Genomic DNA, 15358 nt, shown 5'->3' on the forward strand with positions numbered 1-15358 from the left:
AGTGTTGTTAACTTAGGCTATGTTCACATTGCACCTCAATTACGATTTTTTGCCCATATATGACTCATATCGGATTTTTTAATGGCAGTCTGAACGGCGCAAATTAAACATTTTCAAATCCGACCCAGGCCACTTTGATATGTGTTCCTAAATCGGACACATATCTGATCTTTGTCAAAGCGACCGCAGTCAGAACGGTCATGACGCATCTTATCCGACCTTGACGGCACACGAGATGAGTGTTTTGTCTTGAAAGTCGAGAGGAGAGGCGCCGACAGTTATATTCAAAAGTCTTCCTTGACATCCTGAAAAGGATGAGCTGTGTCAGTGACGTCCGTCACGATCCCATCACGATCCCATCACGATCCCATCACGATCCCATCACTCCTGGTTCCGACTCTGCATCCACACGTACCTCTGTACAGAGGTAGCAGCCACTTCTGCACAAAAGGTCATTGTTAACATTTGTGCTCTTCCTTTTCTCAATCTCCTTCTTTCCTTCATCACTTGAACATAATGTAGTTGGTTATGACTGTGCAAGTACTTCAGAATTGCTGGACAAACACCCCAAGCATTTACTTCTGTAAACACCACGCACTATCCAAAGTCGTGTTTTCCTCTGCGCATACGTGTCGCTTCAGGGTCGTGTACCGTTCACACTTACGTGTGATGAAGGTCGCATTAAAATGTGAACGACCACGCAAAGAAATCGGATTTCGGTAAAAAAAAATTGGATCTGAACTTTAAGATTTGCAGTGTGAATGTAGCCTCAGTCCACAGCTGGAGGGTGAATGAAATATTACACAGCTGCAGTGTGTGTTTGTGATTTTATCTAAACCGTCGGTTTGCCCTGCAAGCGCAGCTCATCTGAGCTGATCTCAGATCTGTCAGACCGTGTCGTCAGCAGACATATTCCAGTGTCACAGAGAGCAGGCTTTTCAAACAAATTTCATATACATGCCAACTATTTAGAAAATTCATGTTTGGTTGAACAGTTAAAAACACATTTCAACACCAATAATACCAATTAAAACATTTTAATTGAATTAAAAGGCTGCCCTAAAAGCATCTGGCTCCTGTCGTCATTGCAAGTCGGTGCAATCAGCCTTTAGTTCTGTGTCAAAATTGCAGGTATTAACCTAACATTTTGGTACAAATGCTAATTTTGTGAATGTGCATAGCACTCAGAGTTGAACGAACTCTTATGTAAGTGCAGTTTCAAAATAAGTTTACAGGCTGAAGCTTCTCAAAGAAGCTGGGGAAAGTTACTGGGAAAAACCAAAACGCTATCATTTTCCTTTCTACCGTAAACCACGCCACTGTTTTCCCAGGAGACTTTGTTCTTGTGGTGTATGGAATTGCAAAATTCCACTGAGGTTTGTAAGGGAATTAATCTAAATGTCATTGTTGTATGGCCGCAAGATTGGTTCATCAAAATTCACTTTGCGATGAGTTTAATGAGTTGCTTCAGGCTTGATTACAGCATGATAGCATGACAGCAGTGGCAGCCCCAACCAGTTGAACTATTTAAAATGTGGCTGCAAAGACTGTATCTCAAAATATTGGTGGCCGGGGAGTATTTGGTCTGAAAGAGTGAGGTCTGAGCGCCAGAGATTCCAGTACCTGGCCAAGCAATCACAGAATCATTGGAGGTAATCAAGGACCAACATTCCTGCAGATGGACTGTAATTTCATGCTCTCGGGCGGTGAAAATCATACCCATGGTGCCGCTGGTCAAACATAAACAATATGTGCTGCATAACTTCCCTTTAATTGCTTATGCACATTTCATGTCAACAGATTAGCTGTGAGACGTTGTTTATAGAGGAAGTTTTACCATCTCGTGCTTGTGTTTGGTTTTGCAATTCATTACGGTCACGTTAACCTGTCTGCTTGTCATGCAAAGATTGGAAAAACCTACAAACAGACCATTTTATTCATCACATGTGGTCTTTTCAGTGTCATTTTTCTCTTTGATGGATTTGGCCGCCACTAAAAGGGAGCACGGCATTGGACTGGGAACAGGAGAGTCCAACTGGATGATAACAGTCAGAAAGACAAGAAAGATGCCCCGCAGCTTCTGTTTATGGACACATCTGCCCCTGTTTTCTGCCAGTTCCTCGTCCAGGCTCCCTGTCGCTCCCTGTTATTCTTGGTCATTGACAACAGTGAGGGCTCAACTTGTGTTTGAATGCAGAATGGGACCTTTGAATCTCTGCCTCCCCCCCCAACTCTTACTGCATTTTTTTTCTTGTGCTCTTGTTTTAAACAGTTTATAGTCCCTGAGGACCTCACTCATAAGGCAACGCCAAAGAAATTAAAAGGGTTGTCTGTTTTTAAAGTCCAAAAAAGACACCGCAGGCTGGAATTCAGGTTCAAGACTTGCAGGATATGAGTTTCACTTTTTTTTTTTCTGAGGATGAATGAAATGAAAGGGGCAACGTGAGCTGGCATGCCATCATTAACACTTGTAGCACAGAAAATGAGTCATGCTTCCAGTCAGAGTTAAATTTGTTTTCCTGTTCCCTGGTTATGAGTCTGTTTTCATTCATTTGGTTGCTGTAAGACTTACAAGAAACCACTTACTGTTTTATAGCACATAATTAGATTGTCCCCCGATTAACCAGAGGAAGGCCTGATCAGAGTTTTAGCATGGAGGTTTTTCACGCTCCTGCTGTTTTGCTGAATGACTGATAAAGCTCTGTTTCTCATGCAAAAAGCCATCCCGTGAACTCAACACGTAAAGAGTGGCATCACGTTTTACAGATCATCTCTTTTGTCCCCCCAAAAGCAACTAATGATAAAATTGAGACAATCACAGCCATTATTTGTCAACGGTCTTGCTGGTTTGGTAGCAGATGTTGGGGCTAAAGGGGAAAACATTTAAGGTCTGTGATTGATGATTTGGGTGTAATGAATCAAGCTTGTAACCATTTCAGAGCGGTGTCAGATCAGGCATGCTTCCACTTGAGAACAGCTGGGGCCTGGAAACTGCAGAAACGGGAGCACCAATCCTTTCTCTACCTTTCATCTCCTCCTGTCTCTGCTCTTGTCGCTGCTTAACTGCCTCAGACAGTCGGTGCACCGCCGTCCTCACGGATGCTGGGAAAGAAATCAGCCCATAAACTGAGCAGGGCAAAGAAAGAGTACATTTGCAGGGCTGCAAGAGGCGGTCGGGCTGAGCCTCTCCTAACAAGATCTGGTGTCAGCAGCGTCAACTTCCTCACTGAACAAGCCTCTGGAGCAATGTTATTAGAAGTTGATGGAATTTTACTGCTGAACGGCGAGAAAAATTATGGAGTTAAATATCCAAGTAAATCTCACAAGTCCCGTAGACACGGAGCAATTTTTCATAAAATATGCTAGAGTGGAAAATGGCCAAGTTTAGCTGGTTCCAGCTTCTCCCTTTTTCCTCTAAAGTGCACACTTTTGGTTTTAAAGCTACTGGTTGCATTTTTTAACAAGCATTTTTATTTTAAAGAAATATTGCCATAGGTTAAAGTTGCATCAACTAGTTCACAGGGTATTTAATCTGTAAGTTTGCTGATTGAAATAAAAACTACTACTACCATCATTTAGCAGACGCTTTTATCCAAAGCGACTTACATCTGAGAGAACAACACAAGCAAAAACGAAATAAGAAATACTAATTTTGAATTCACATATTAAGAAATGACCAAAATGTGAGACATTGTTTTTATAATTCTCATTATATTATCAACACTTTTGTTTATATAGTTTACCAGTATTAATGTATATAGTTGTATCATGTTTGTATCCCTTGTACCTAACCTACTGTTCATATTTTTTTTTCAAATTCTGTTTATTGATTTTCACTCTTATAACAAACACACAAAACATACATAACAAGCCCAAAAACACCCCCCCCAACCTCCCCCCAGTGTCCTCAGCAAAAGTACTCAACAGAAAATATGTGAATACATAAAATGACTAGTAATAATAATCAAAAGTAAAGAATAAAATAAAAAATAAATGAATTTAAAAAAAATAAAATAAAAATAATTAATCGTCATCTAATCTTCGTCCATGAGAATCATTGGGCAGATTGTCCATAAAACGTAAAAAGGGTGACCACATGTCATTAAATTCTCCAACTTTACCTCTTAGAATGTATGTTAATTTTTCCAATACTCGGTGTGAAGACTTTTAACCACTGCGTGGAATTAGGACTCTGAACATCCTTCCACTTCAAAGCTATTACCCTTTTTACTTGTACCTAGTGTTCATATTAGCTTTTTTTTTTAAACTTGTAACATCTTATTTATTTATGTGTAATAAGAACAGGACAGCCGAGGCTGATCTCTGCGGCAGCACGATGTACCCCAAATTACAAACAGCGCAAACAAAGAGAATTTTATTTCACATAGCTCTCTGGTTGGATGAAGGTTGTCAAAACAAACTCTCGTTGCCATGAAATGGCTTGTAATTTGCTCAAAGGCGAGCTTGAGCGCAGGACTTTTTGAGTTTATTTGGCACATTTACTGAATTAGCTTTGTTTGTCTTTCAGGCCTGTATGCTGGCTCCAGCACCCCCCACCACAGCGCCTCAGTGGAGCTCCTGTCCCCCAACCCCAACCCCGCCTCCGTCCCCGACCTGCCTCCCCGGCAACACCGACTGGACCGGGACCTGGTCAGCCCTCATCACCTGTCCCCGCTGACGGGCATGGACAGCGCCAGGGATGGGTTAGTTCACACATTCTGATGCAGAAATGCGCCATAATAACAATGTGATGTTATACATGTGTGCAGAGGTGTCTTCAGTATTCACATTCATTACTCAGGTAGAAGTATAGATACTAGAGTTTAAAAATACTCCTGTAGAAGTTGAAGTATCAACTCAAGTTTTTTACTCAAGTAAAAGTATAAAAGTACTGGTTTCAAAACTACTTAAAGTATAAAAGTAAAAGTAATGTAAGGGGGAAAAAAGCCATTAAGGACAAAAGCCATTGAAAATGAATGCATGTTAGTATAATGCAAATATATTAAAGAACCATATATGTGTACTATTGAGCATTAACATGTGTTTCAGAGAGCAGGAGATATGATGACTAGTTGCCTATAAGTATTGTAATGGTGCAAAAAGTCAAACTTCAGAGGCATGTTATCATTTATCCTAACCTTTATTGGAATGTACATCCAAGTTTAGTTGCAGGAATCTGAGGGAACGGATGTAAGAACAAAACTGGACAAGAACATCTGAAACAACCACAACCAAATTCACTCTATCCGGATGGAGCAATTTAACTGGATAGTTTTTTTTAAAGGCCGAAATGAAATAGAGTAACGAGGCTGTTTTTAAAATGTAAGGAGTAAAAAGTACAGATAATTGTGTGAAAATGTAAGGAGTAAAAGTAAAAAGTCATCTGAAAAATAATTACTCCAGTGAAGTATAGATAACCAAAATTTCTACTTAAGTAAGGTAACGAAGTATTTGTACTTCGTTACTTGACACCTCTGTGTAAACATAAATCTGCTAAAAGAGCACTTTCCCTGATTAAATAGTGAAAAAAAAACCATGAACAACCATGTAACACTTTGCACAGTTAAAACAAGGTTAAGTCATCCCTTCAAATGAACAAGAGCAACAGTTTCATTAAGAAAGAGACTCAGCCACGTTGTTTCCAGTCAAGTCCTCCATGCTCACAGTCTTATAATCTACTTTTCAGTTCACGTAGTAAATTTCCAGGCAAACAGAGAAAAGGTCAACAACATTTTATGAATAACAAACGTTCCCTGTTTGTTAAGCCTAACTCTTGATACTATGACCACATTTTTCACCCTGTTTCCATTGTTTTTCATCTATTTCTCATCCTGAATCCAGGCTGGACCCTCTTAGATCATGTTAGGCCGAGCCTCGAGGTCCCGCTGAGAAACCTATTTGGTTTTCCTAAGTAGAAACAAGAGCAAACTTCTTGACCTGTGAAACGTCCCTCGTGCACAGAGGGCAGTGCTGGTCACCGTACGGTCAGCGTGACACAAGGCCAGCTCTGTTTTGGGCGGACATGAGTCACACTTGCTATTAAACTATCAAAGCAGTGTGATCGCAAAATCGGTTTTATCCTCAACAGATTGGTTTTAATGTGGAGAAACTCTGCCAAACGGTGCATATTGTTCTAATCCACTTAGGTATTCATGTTTTATGGATCTTCAATTACTGCTCTGGATCAGTCACATGACAAATAAAAACAACAAACTGTATTAATCATACCATCTTAAAAAGATGATGCGTCTTGCTGATAATTGTGAAAATAAGAACACATGGAGATGCTTTTATTTTTAAAAAGCCAGTTAAACATCTTATTTAGCTCGCCAGCGTTCCTGTATATTTTGTAAACTATCAACGGGACTCTAAGAAAACAGATCTTTTAATTAGATACCAACACTTTTAATAGACAAGATACTAAACCTGCAACTGTGGTGCTCAAGGACACTTCAGCAGCTCTTGTCTTGCATCTGTTTTGTTTTTTTTTTTTCCTGTAAGTGTGTGACGCACAGCATGTTTCCTATTAGTGCAGATGATTTCCCCAGAGAGCCCGCGGAGCTGAGTTACAGAGCCCGAGTGTCGTCAGGAGGATCAGCGTGCACTGTACAAAGCAATGTGTCTAAAACCAGGGGAGGTAGAGAGTGAAAACAGCCTTTTACAGTTTAATAACATTGGGAAAGAGTGGATGGGATCAAGCATCATAAACTGTGCGTTACAAAAGCGATTGTGTCACATAAGCATGCTTTCTTTCAACTCGGTGGTAAGGTCTTTGGATGTCTGTGTGTACATCATTGTGATGGGAGAGAGTACAGCTTCGGCTGTAGACCAGAAGTAGGTTTGAGGGTTTTTCTTGCGTAAAGAACTGCACGTACATCTGTGCAGTGGTGGACAGTAACGGAGTAAATTTACTTGAGTACTGTACTTAAGTACATATCCAGAGGATTTGTACTTTACTTGAGTATTAGATTTCTTTGGTACTTATTACTCTTACTTGAATACATTTCCAAGACAAATATTTTTACTTTTACTCGAGTAAATTTCTAGGAAGGCTGAAAAGTACTCGTTACTTTCAGGTCTGCTCTTTTTTTTTCCGTAAAGCGGAAATACGTCAAGTCTCCTCAAAACGATACCGCCAAAGTAGCCTGCGTTTGTCAAGACAGAGCCGCAACAAGTCAAGGCATAGCCGCAACAATGGCTACGCCTGCGTCAGGAGAAGAAAGTTAATAAACTCTGCATCATCTGCTGTCCTCTTATGACCCCATTCATTTGATTTGTTTTTGGTGTTTCTGCAGGTTTTATATAACATTGTGGTTCTAAAAGCAGCACATCAGTGCAGCTGGTTTCAAAGAGTTAATTCTCAGAAACAAGAGTTAAAAGATCCTTAAATTAATTTAGAAAAAATATAGTAATTTACTGATGTGGAAAATAAGAAATCTACTCTTACTCTTACTCTTACTTTTACTTAAAGTAAATTTAAAAGCATGTACTTTTGGTTACTTAAGTACCTTTAAAAGCAAGTACTTTTCTACTCTTACTCGAGTAATATTTTGACTGAGCTACTTTTACTTGTAACGGAGTAAATTTTGACCAGTAGTATTTGTACTCTTACTCAAGTACTGGAGTCGAGTACGCTGTCCACCTCTGCATCTGTGTCTCTGTGGATTGCTCGTGATCGTGAGGTACAGCCGACACTGTGACGATGTAAATGTCCCGTGGTCCCCTCGGAAACGTCGGGACGGCCTGGAAGCGTCTGGAAGGTTGTGTTTTGTTCCAAATGACCTTGTGGTTCCTGCACCACCTTTTTCAACAGCATGCACGATTACCGCTGCGAGGACAGACACGGAAAGTGAAAAGGACTTGAGCGGGGCATACAGAGTTACACGGGATTTGAGAGACGGGTCTGGTGCTCTGCGTTGTCGACGAGGAATATCTGATCATGTTTGAATGTGTTCTTGTGTGGTCGCAGTGTGGTGAGAATCTCCTTCTGCCTTACACACGCAACCTAAACCCCCAAATAAGTAATCTCCGTTATTCATCTATAACTTTGCTTTCCCACCTAAAGCTCATATGTAGTTGTGACGTGCTGACAACATGCCGTTAAAGCTGCAGCAATTTCCAAATGTACAGATTTGATCAAATCAAGATGTTTAACTCAAAAGGAGCACGCATGCACGCATGCACGCACGCACACACACTCAGCGCTGTACTGAAGCATTCTTATCTCACCATCAGTATAGATTGAAGGTGGGGCGAAGAGTCAAAGCAAGCGGGGAGACCTGCAACCAGCCGAGCATAAAACGTCTACTTACGCTGGATGCAGACGGAGCATTTGATTTACATGCTTTAAAGCCTCGAGTATTCGGGCTCCTGCCAAAGTCAATATCGGCGCCGCACTTGTTTTTCCCAAACGGTTTAGCGGGACATTAAACATTTTGACTAAATTATCAAACTAACCTGCCTCTAGTGTGGCAGCCTCTGACCTCATAGCTAAATGTGTTTGCTTTGGCTCCAATGGGCCATTTAGACTCTTTTTACTTTGTAAATACAAGCGTCATTTTTCTGAAGCTAATATTAAGATACACCAGTTGAAATACATTTGGCAATCGCTGTGGCACGAGTGTGTGTGTGTGTGTGTGTAGGGCCCCTGTCGTAGAGGCAGCTGCTCAACCACGGCGGCCTGTGCTCGCAGACGGAGATGGGTGGTAAATGTTGTCATTCACTGCTTCGGCTATATGTGGTTATATAATTGCAGAGGGGGAAGGCTACTGCCTTCACCTGTGTATTGATATTAGAGCCCCTCTGCAAATATTAGTCTGAGGTGGTTTGATACCTCAACAGTGATTGACGCAGGCTAATTGAATTAGAGTGGCAGCACAGAGCTGCATTAAGGGTTCCTGTTCTGAAGGGGGACCTTCAGCACGGGAACCCTTAATGCAGCTCGTAACTCTACACTGTCCTTATTCTAGTCATTATCTTCCCGAAATGATCCTGGAAAATACGTTTCAGCCTTACTAACCAAACAGAAACTGTTTTGAGGCAGTTGGGCATGGCAGCATGTGGTCAGTCTCTCATTTTGTGGTCCTCGGCCCTCAGACTTCATTAACCACACAAACGGTTAACTCAGACGTTTGCTGACAAGATTCCTCTACGGAGGGTTGTGATTAAGGATGGGTCTGTTGTGTTTGGGGCAGTTATCTATCTGGGACTTGCAGACTTAAAAAAAAAAAGAAAAAAAAAAAAGTAAAAGATCCTGAGCCCTGGCTCTGCTCAAACATACTGCGCCCTGCGGGGCTGGCTTAGCCTTAGCTTAGCTTTAGCCAGGATGCCGTTGTCTGTCTCTCAAGCACAATTTTAGATCGCTAACCAGAAGCAGAAGCGTTCCCACCGATCTGCGCCAAAAGAAGCCCCTGTCATCCATCAAAGGGGTTTAAAGGTTGGCTACAAAGGAGGGGGAGATGAGAGGGGGAAGCGCAGGGTGTTTGTGCAGATTGCGGGGTCTGTGGAGGACGGGGTCTGATCCCCGGTCCCATGTGGGACAGTTAGCTGCAGGTGAAGGAAGATGAATGAGGAGCAGAGCAGCGCTCTTCATGAATCTTCATGCTTCCGTCTATCCCATCATGCCTCCGTCCTCGCACATAGAGCCAAAACTTCATGGGTAGTTTCTGTTTAATAAGACATTTCGTGATGTTTCTGGATAACAGTTGCGGGTCAGCAGCCGTGACGTCCGTGCTCGCATACCTGAGTACAAGTTAAGTTTGTGTGGACTTCATGTGGCTTCAGGGCAGCTTCAAACAGTTCAGGTTTCTCGCTGAAGCATTCAAAAGGTAAAAGATTTTTTCATAAAGCTGATCTCACTTCCAGAATCACAAAGCCCTCTATATTTCTTCCAATCATCTGAAGTTTCGCCTTAAATTGTACTCATCCGACTGCAGCAGCTGAGATCAGCGGGTCAACGGTCAAATAGCTCTATCATTACAGCCAGACAGGAGTGGGTGGGTTGACTGGAAAAAGCCAAGTCGTGCAGGATGGTCAGTGAGGATGAATTTCAGGGGATGGATTAATGTGGCGCATGAAAGATTCCCCTCATACCTGGAGCCTGAGTAGCCGGTAGGCGAGAGACTAGAGCGAGCTGGACCAGGGGGCAGCTGGCTGTGATTAGCTTATGATTCACTTTAGCTGCACATAGAGGCAGCTTGTAAAAATATGAACAGTATAACTGTTTCCTGAGTTTGTGCTGACAGCAGCTCCTGGGGGAACACTGCTCTCAGCAGGAACACATGGCCACGCTCTGGGCCCGTGCCAGCACATGGATTAGCCGAGCCTGCTCACAGCTAGCTTCTTCTTCAGGGCTGGACCTGGACTAACACAAGGTGCTACACAAGCATCCTCAGTGCTGCAGCGCCGCGGCACACGCACACTCAGGTTCAGTACAGTACAGTGTGCTCTTTAATGGGACAACGAGCCCATTTCACAATGACAAGCAGAATGAAATCAAAGCAAATGGCTTTAATTTTCCAAGCAGCTGTTTTGCTAAAACCTAATAGTCCTAAACAGTTGCTTGTGTTGATATTCCAATGGTGGAAAACCTTGGCGCTATTAAATCCTTCTGTTTGTGATGAATGGAAGAAGAAGGTCCAGGAACTTTTGCAAAATTATATTAGAAAATTCAACTTATTAATAATAAAAAAAATTCGCATTTTTGTACATCAGAGGGGCTGCGGTCAGGGTTGTAGCATTGAACTCTGATAATGCCAGAAATGAATTAAATCCAATAAATTTGCCGCGGGTAATTCTCCCCTGCCTCCAGATTGGTCTGTTGCAGCACATCAGTTGGGAATTTGTTATTCACCGCATTTAAGTGTGATAAAACTGTGAATTATGCAAAGATCGCATCCAGTGAATGAGAGTTGAGAGCTCTGATTTCTATCATGCTGAGCTGTAAAAAAAAAAAGAAAAAAGGTTATTCTTTGTGTGTATTTTTTTGAACTTACTGAATTATAGCTTTCAAATAAAGCTGAGGAGAAAAAAGGGCAATTTTTACCCAACAATAAAGCTGGGGAAAAAAAAATCTCAAAGAACATTTCCTGTCACGTTCGCTGGCTTGAATCCCACTCACCAGGTGGAAATTCATTGGATTTATTCACACATTTATGAGACAGGTGAACAGGATAAACTCATAAAGGAGCCAAAACTATTACGGAGGCTATGAAATGTCCTAAAATATTTGTATATACAGTTTTACAATGATCTCCATTAATAAAGGCAGAACCTTAAAGGAGCCATCCAATTTTGTTTTACAGCTTACAAAAATGTAAAATAAATGTAATATTGGCAGGAAAGATGTCAAGCTTCTTAACACCCTCCTGTGACATTCTCATCTCCCTCAGGGGGCCAATCTCTCCTGAGTGCTGGGCGGGACGTCCGTCATTTATCCAGCACTAGGTCACGTAGTAGTGACTCCAGCCAGGCCGGCGGAGGGTTGTCATCTGGGGGCTCGGCCGCCTCCAGCAACACTCTGTCATCACGTCCATGTAGTCCTTAGTCCAAACCATATGCCTCTGCAGCGCAGCGGCACATAGTAACACAGCAGCAGTTTATGTGTTGGCATTCCTGATATGCAGTCATAAGTAGCTGCTGAATATTGGACGGGGGGTGATTGGCCGCCTCGGTTTTTAAAGGCAGGTCTGTTGCTCCCAAGTCTGGATTTTAGCCTGTTTCATTAAGTTAACGTCAACTGTACGACAGTAACTTGTGAAGTGTGTAGTTTTTGAAATTTTTGCAATCATTTACATTTATTCACTAAAGTTCCTCTGAGTGCAGGATGGTGTTAGCGTGACTGAATAAAGCCACATGTTAAATGTGTTTTCCTATTTCATTAAACTTGTGCTGAAGTAGTTTTTCGAGAAACAATTACAAACTTTTTTCCAGGTTAGAAAAGAGGGTATAAGCACCTCCCAATATAAGTATAATGAGGTTGAATGTCATGTAATATATATGTTTATTTTCATCTTTATACCATTGCATAAAATATATGAGAGTAAAAATATATAAACAGAAGCACACAGGACAAATTTGTGGTAATTCAATGTTAAAGATGATGCTCAGCAAGGCATAACTGGATATCGTTTGTACATAATAATAATATTAATGATAACCTTGTGCCATCTTAAAACTGGCACATGCAATTATTTCAGACCGAAGTTTATTTTTATGCAATAAATAGTAATGTAACAAAATATGGAATAGTTGGATTTATTATTAGTTTAAATAGAAATGTCTTTTTCACACCTTTGATCCTGAAAATAGCAAACTACTCTCATGAGACAATGTAATCTTCGGGGAACCAGCCCAATTTGATCCTTCAGCTTAAATTGGCTGAAACTTTAATTTCATACGGTAAGTTTTTGCCGAGTGAACCAGTTTAACTAGCATGAAATGGCTGAATTCAAGTCAGCTGGTTGGAGCTCTAACATTTCACATCTCAGCTTCAAATTCTTTGTTCTCATAATTATCATTCCCCCAGCTCCAGTGTGGCTTTTCTTTTGGACGCAGGGACCGAAGTAAAGTTTAAGTTTACAAATGTGTGTAACAGATCAACACATTTGCAAAAACTAAATAAAATAATCAGTTTCCATAAAAACTGGATTCAACAAAGTCACAAATAATGGAAACTCAATATGACTCCACTCAAAAGTCATAAGCACATTTTCTTTTTTTCCTCTCTGGGCCACAAAGCTCAAGAGTTGCTACAGCTTAGTGTGTGCATGTGTGTGTTCGCTTAAATGCGCGCTCTGCTGTTTGTTGACTTAAGATCATAATATGTGGCAGGGGGTCGATTACGTGTGGGGAGCCCAAGTTTCCACACGCATGGACTGTTTCCTCTTGTGTGTTTAGGATCCCCAAACTGCTCCACTGGGTTTGTTGGATCATGTGGCTCGCGGGCCGGCATGCGGCTCTCGCTTAGCTTGAGACGTCACAAATGCAGGAGGCATTTTATTGGAAATGTTTGTGAGACCGTCACAATCGGCAGCAGCCGTGAGTGTCTTCATCTTCCCTGTCTCTGTGTCCTGCAGGGCGGCAGGCCCTCTCATGTCCCCCGGGTTGAAGGGAACAGGGACCCCACCGCCTCCTCCTCTGATGGAGAAACAGCACATCCACCCTCACCACAAGTCCTACCCCTATCACCATCATCAGTCCACCAATAACGGTAAGACCAAACAAACGTGCTCCAGGAAATCTGCTTTGAGGGGGGGAACACTGGCATTTCAAATGACTAAGGCCCAATCCCAATTCAACTTCACTCGCCCTTCTTTTCTGCACTCGCACTTCTTTTCTTCCCTAACCCCTAAAAAAGAAGGGGGGGATTTTAGGGCACTTGAGATCTAGGGCACTTGGCCCAGGTGCCTGTCCCATTTCTCCTACTCCCTCTCGTTTTCATCCCTACCCTGATCAGGAAGCTGAGAGCCAAAAGCTGTTTTAATTTCAGCTGTAGCGCTGTTAATATGCCACTTTATTAAGTTTTAATATTTTTTCAGGCATAAAGGTAACCTTTAAGATCCGCAACCGGGGCTCAGTTTCGAGATTTCTGTCTGCCGGCTCCGGAGCTTGGGTCCGCGTTAAATCGACGCAGATTCTACGGCGTAGGGTACGGCGTACGGCGCGCGTCGGTTATGTAACCTACGCCGTAGGCTCTGCGTCGGTGTAACGCGGACCCATAAATCCCTTTATTCTGGCGTGATCTTCGGCAACTTTATCTGAAAGTGTGTAAATTACCCAGATAACAGCTGGATTACTTTGATCTGAAAACTATTATATCAGAAACATCCAAAACAAATCTGACGGGTCACAGGATTATTTCTCTCTATTTCTCTGAGACGAGTCTGCCTGTTGACCTTCGGTCGGCGAGTCAAATCGACGCAGAGCCTACGGCGTAGCTTACGTAGCCTACGGCGTAGCTTACGTAGCCTACGGCGTAACCTAACAGCCTTTACTCCGGCGCGATCTTAGCGAACAACGGACAAAAAAGGGATTATGTACATTCACTGAGTGAATATTATGAAAGTAAAATATTGGTTTGCAACTAGAAATGTAATCAAAACGCATTTTTATGCAGAAACTAACTCAAAATATTGATTTTATTCACAAAAAAATAAGAAATGTCCGCCATGTGTTTTTTTTTTATTCAGTCCGCAAATGACGACGAAAAGCATTCTGGGAAATTTTCACCCCCTCGCTCACCAAGTCAGCATCTGAAATCCCTCGATTTGAAGGGGGTATTTTCAGCCCCTAGCCCTCGTTATGCCCCCTCCCCCTAGGTGAAAAGAGGAATTGGGACACCACTACCCTCACAGGAACGCGCAAAAGTTAGGGTTAGTGAAGAAAACGAGGGCGAGGGGTTAAATTGGGACGCAGCACTCGATTGATCCCAAAGGGAAAGCATATTGTTGAACATATAGATGTGTGATATTGTTTTTTCAACACTTACTGGAGCACCAGACCCACATGAAAGCCATCAAGCGAGAGGAAGTCGTCTCCTCGAGCAGCCACGCTGCCCTGCAGCTCTCTCAGAGCGCTTTTTACGATGGTGCAAGATCAGAGTTGCAGACACAGAGTGGGAAGAACCACATGCAGGAAGCCTTTTCGAACTGCGCTGAATTAGCCAAGAAAATGCTGGCTCATGCATTCAGCCGTCTCTCAGCGTCCCTGCATGGCAGGCTCAGCTGTCACAGCCCGAGCCTTTTCCCTAATTCTCTAAACACTGTTTTCCCTGTAAAGATCCACTCATGGACGTCTCTCTAACCACACTGTGGTCACGGAGTTGCGTAAAAGTACTCCAGGAAAGTATGCCTTCCCATTATCAAGACTCCTGCGGCCGATTCCCGGGTACAAACTTGAGACGATTGGGGGGACAAATGTAACACGCTGTGGGGCTGGCAGAGAAAGCACCAGCACAAATGTGGCATTGTCATAGTGTGCAATTGAGAAGATGCTCGCTGACTTTGGAAACAATCACCCGTGGACACTAGTGGCAGCTGATCAAGTCTGGGTTTTTTTTTTTTCATTATTTTTTTTCTCCCGACTCTTCTACATCCTCCTTCATTTCCTAGAATACCAAGGCAGCTTTCAGAGCTGCTTCCATTTTGGAGACTCGTACAGGATCGAGCAGACCGTCGACGGCGTCCACGTCCCGGGGGATTCTCACGTCTACACGTCCCATCACCAGAATGGCTTCCACATGTCGACCAGCAGCGCCGACGCCACAGGTGAGGACGTTTGTATTTAACAGCCCCAGTACCAGAATCATAAAACGTCAGCCCGGCTCACGGTAGTAAATAAACTGCGTTTCATCACGTCT

At 42.5% G+C, this 15358-nt stretch overlaps 1 protein-coding gene across 1 annotated transcript in view; it reads left to right on the forward strand.

Moving 5' to 3' along the window:
- LOC133458094 (zinc finger protein GLIS1) overlaps nucleotides 1-15358 on the forward strand; it is a 100137-nt gene that overhangs the window by 84049 nt on the left and 730 nt on the right. Inside the window, exons 8-10 of the mRNA XM_061737637.1 lie at nucleotides 4529-4703; nucleotides 13077-13210; nucleotides 15111-15266. Of these exons, the coding sequence (XP_061593621.1) occupies nucleotides 4529-4703; nucleotides 13077-13210; nucleotides 15111-15266 (465 nt within the window). The remainder of the gene's footprint in view (nucleotides 1-4528; nucleotides 4704-13076; nucleotides 13211-15110; nucleotides 15267-15358) is intronic.

The sequence above is a fragment of the Cololabis saira genome, chromosome 13 (assembly GCF_033807715.1).
Source record: "Cololabis saira isolate AMF1-May2022 chromosome 13, fColSai1.1, whole genome shotgun sequence".
Taxonomy (NCBI): Eukaryota; Metazoa; Chordata; class Actinopteri; order Beloniformes; family Belonidae; genus Cololabis; species Cololabis saira.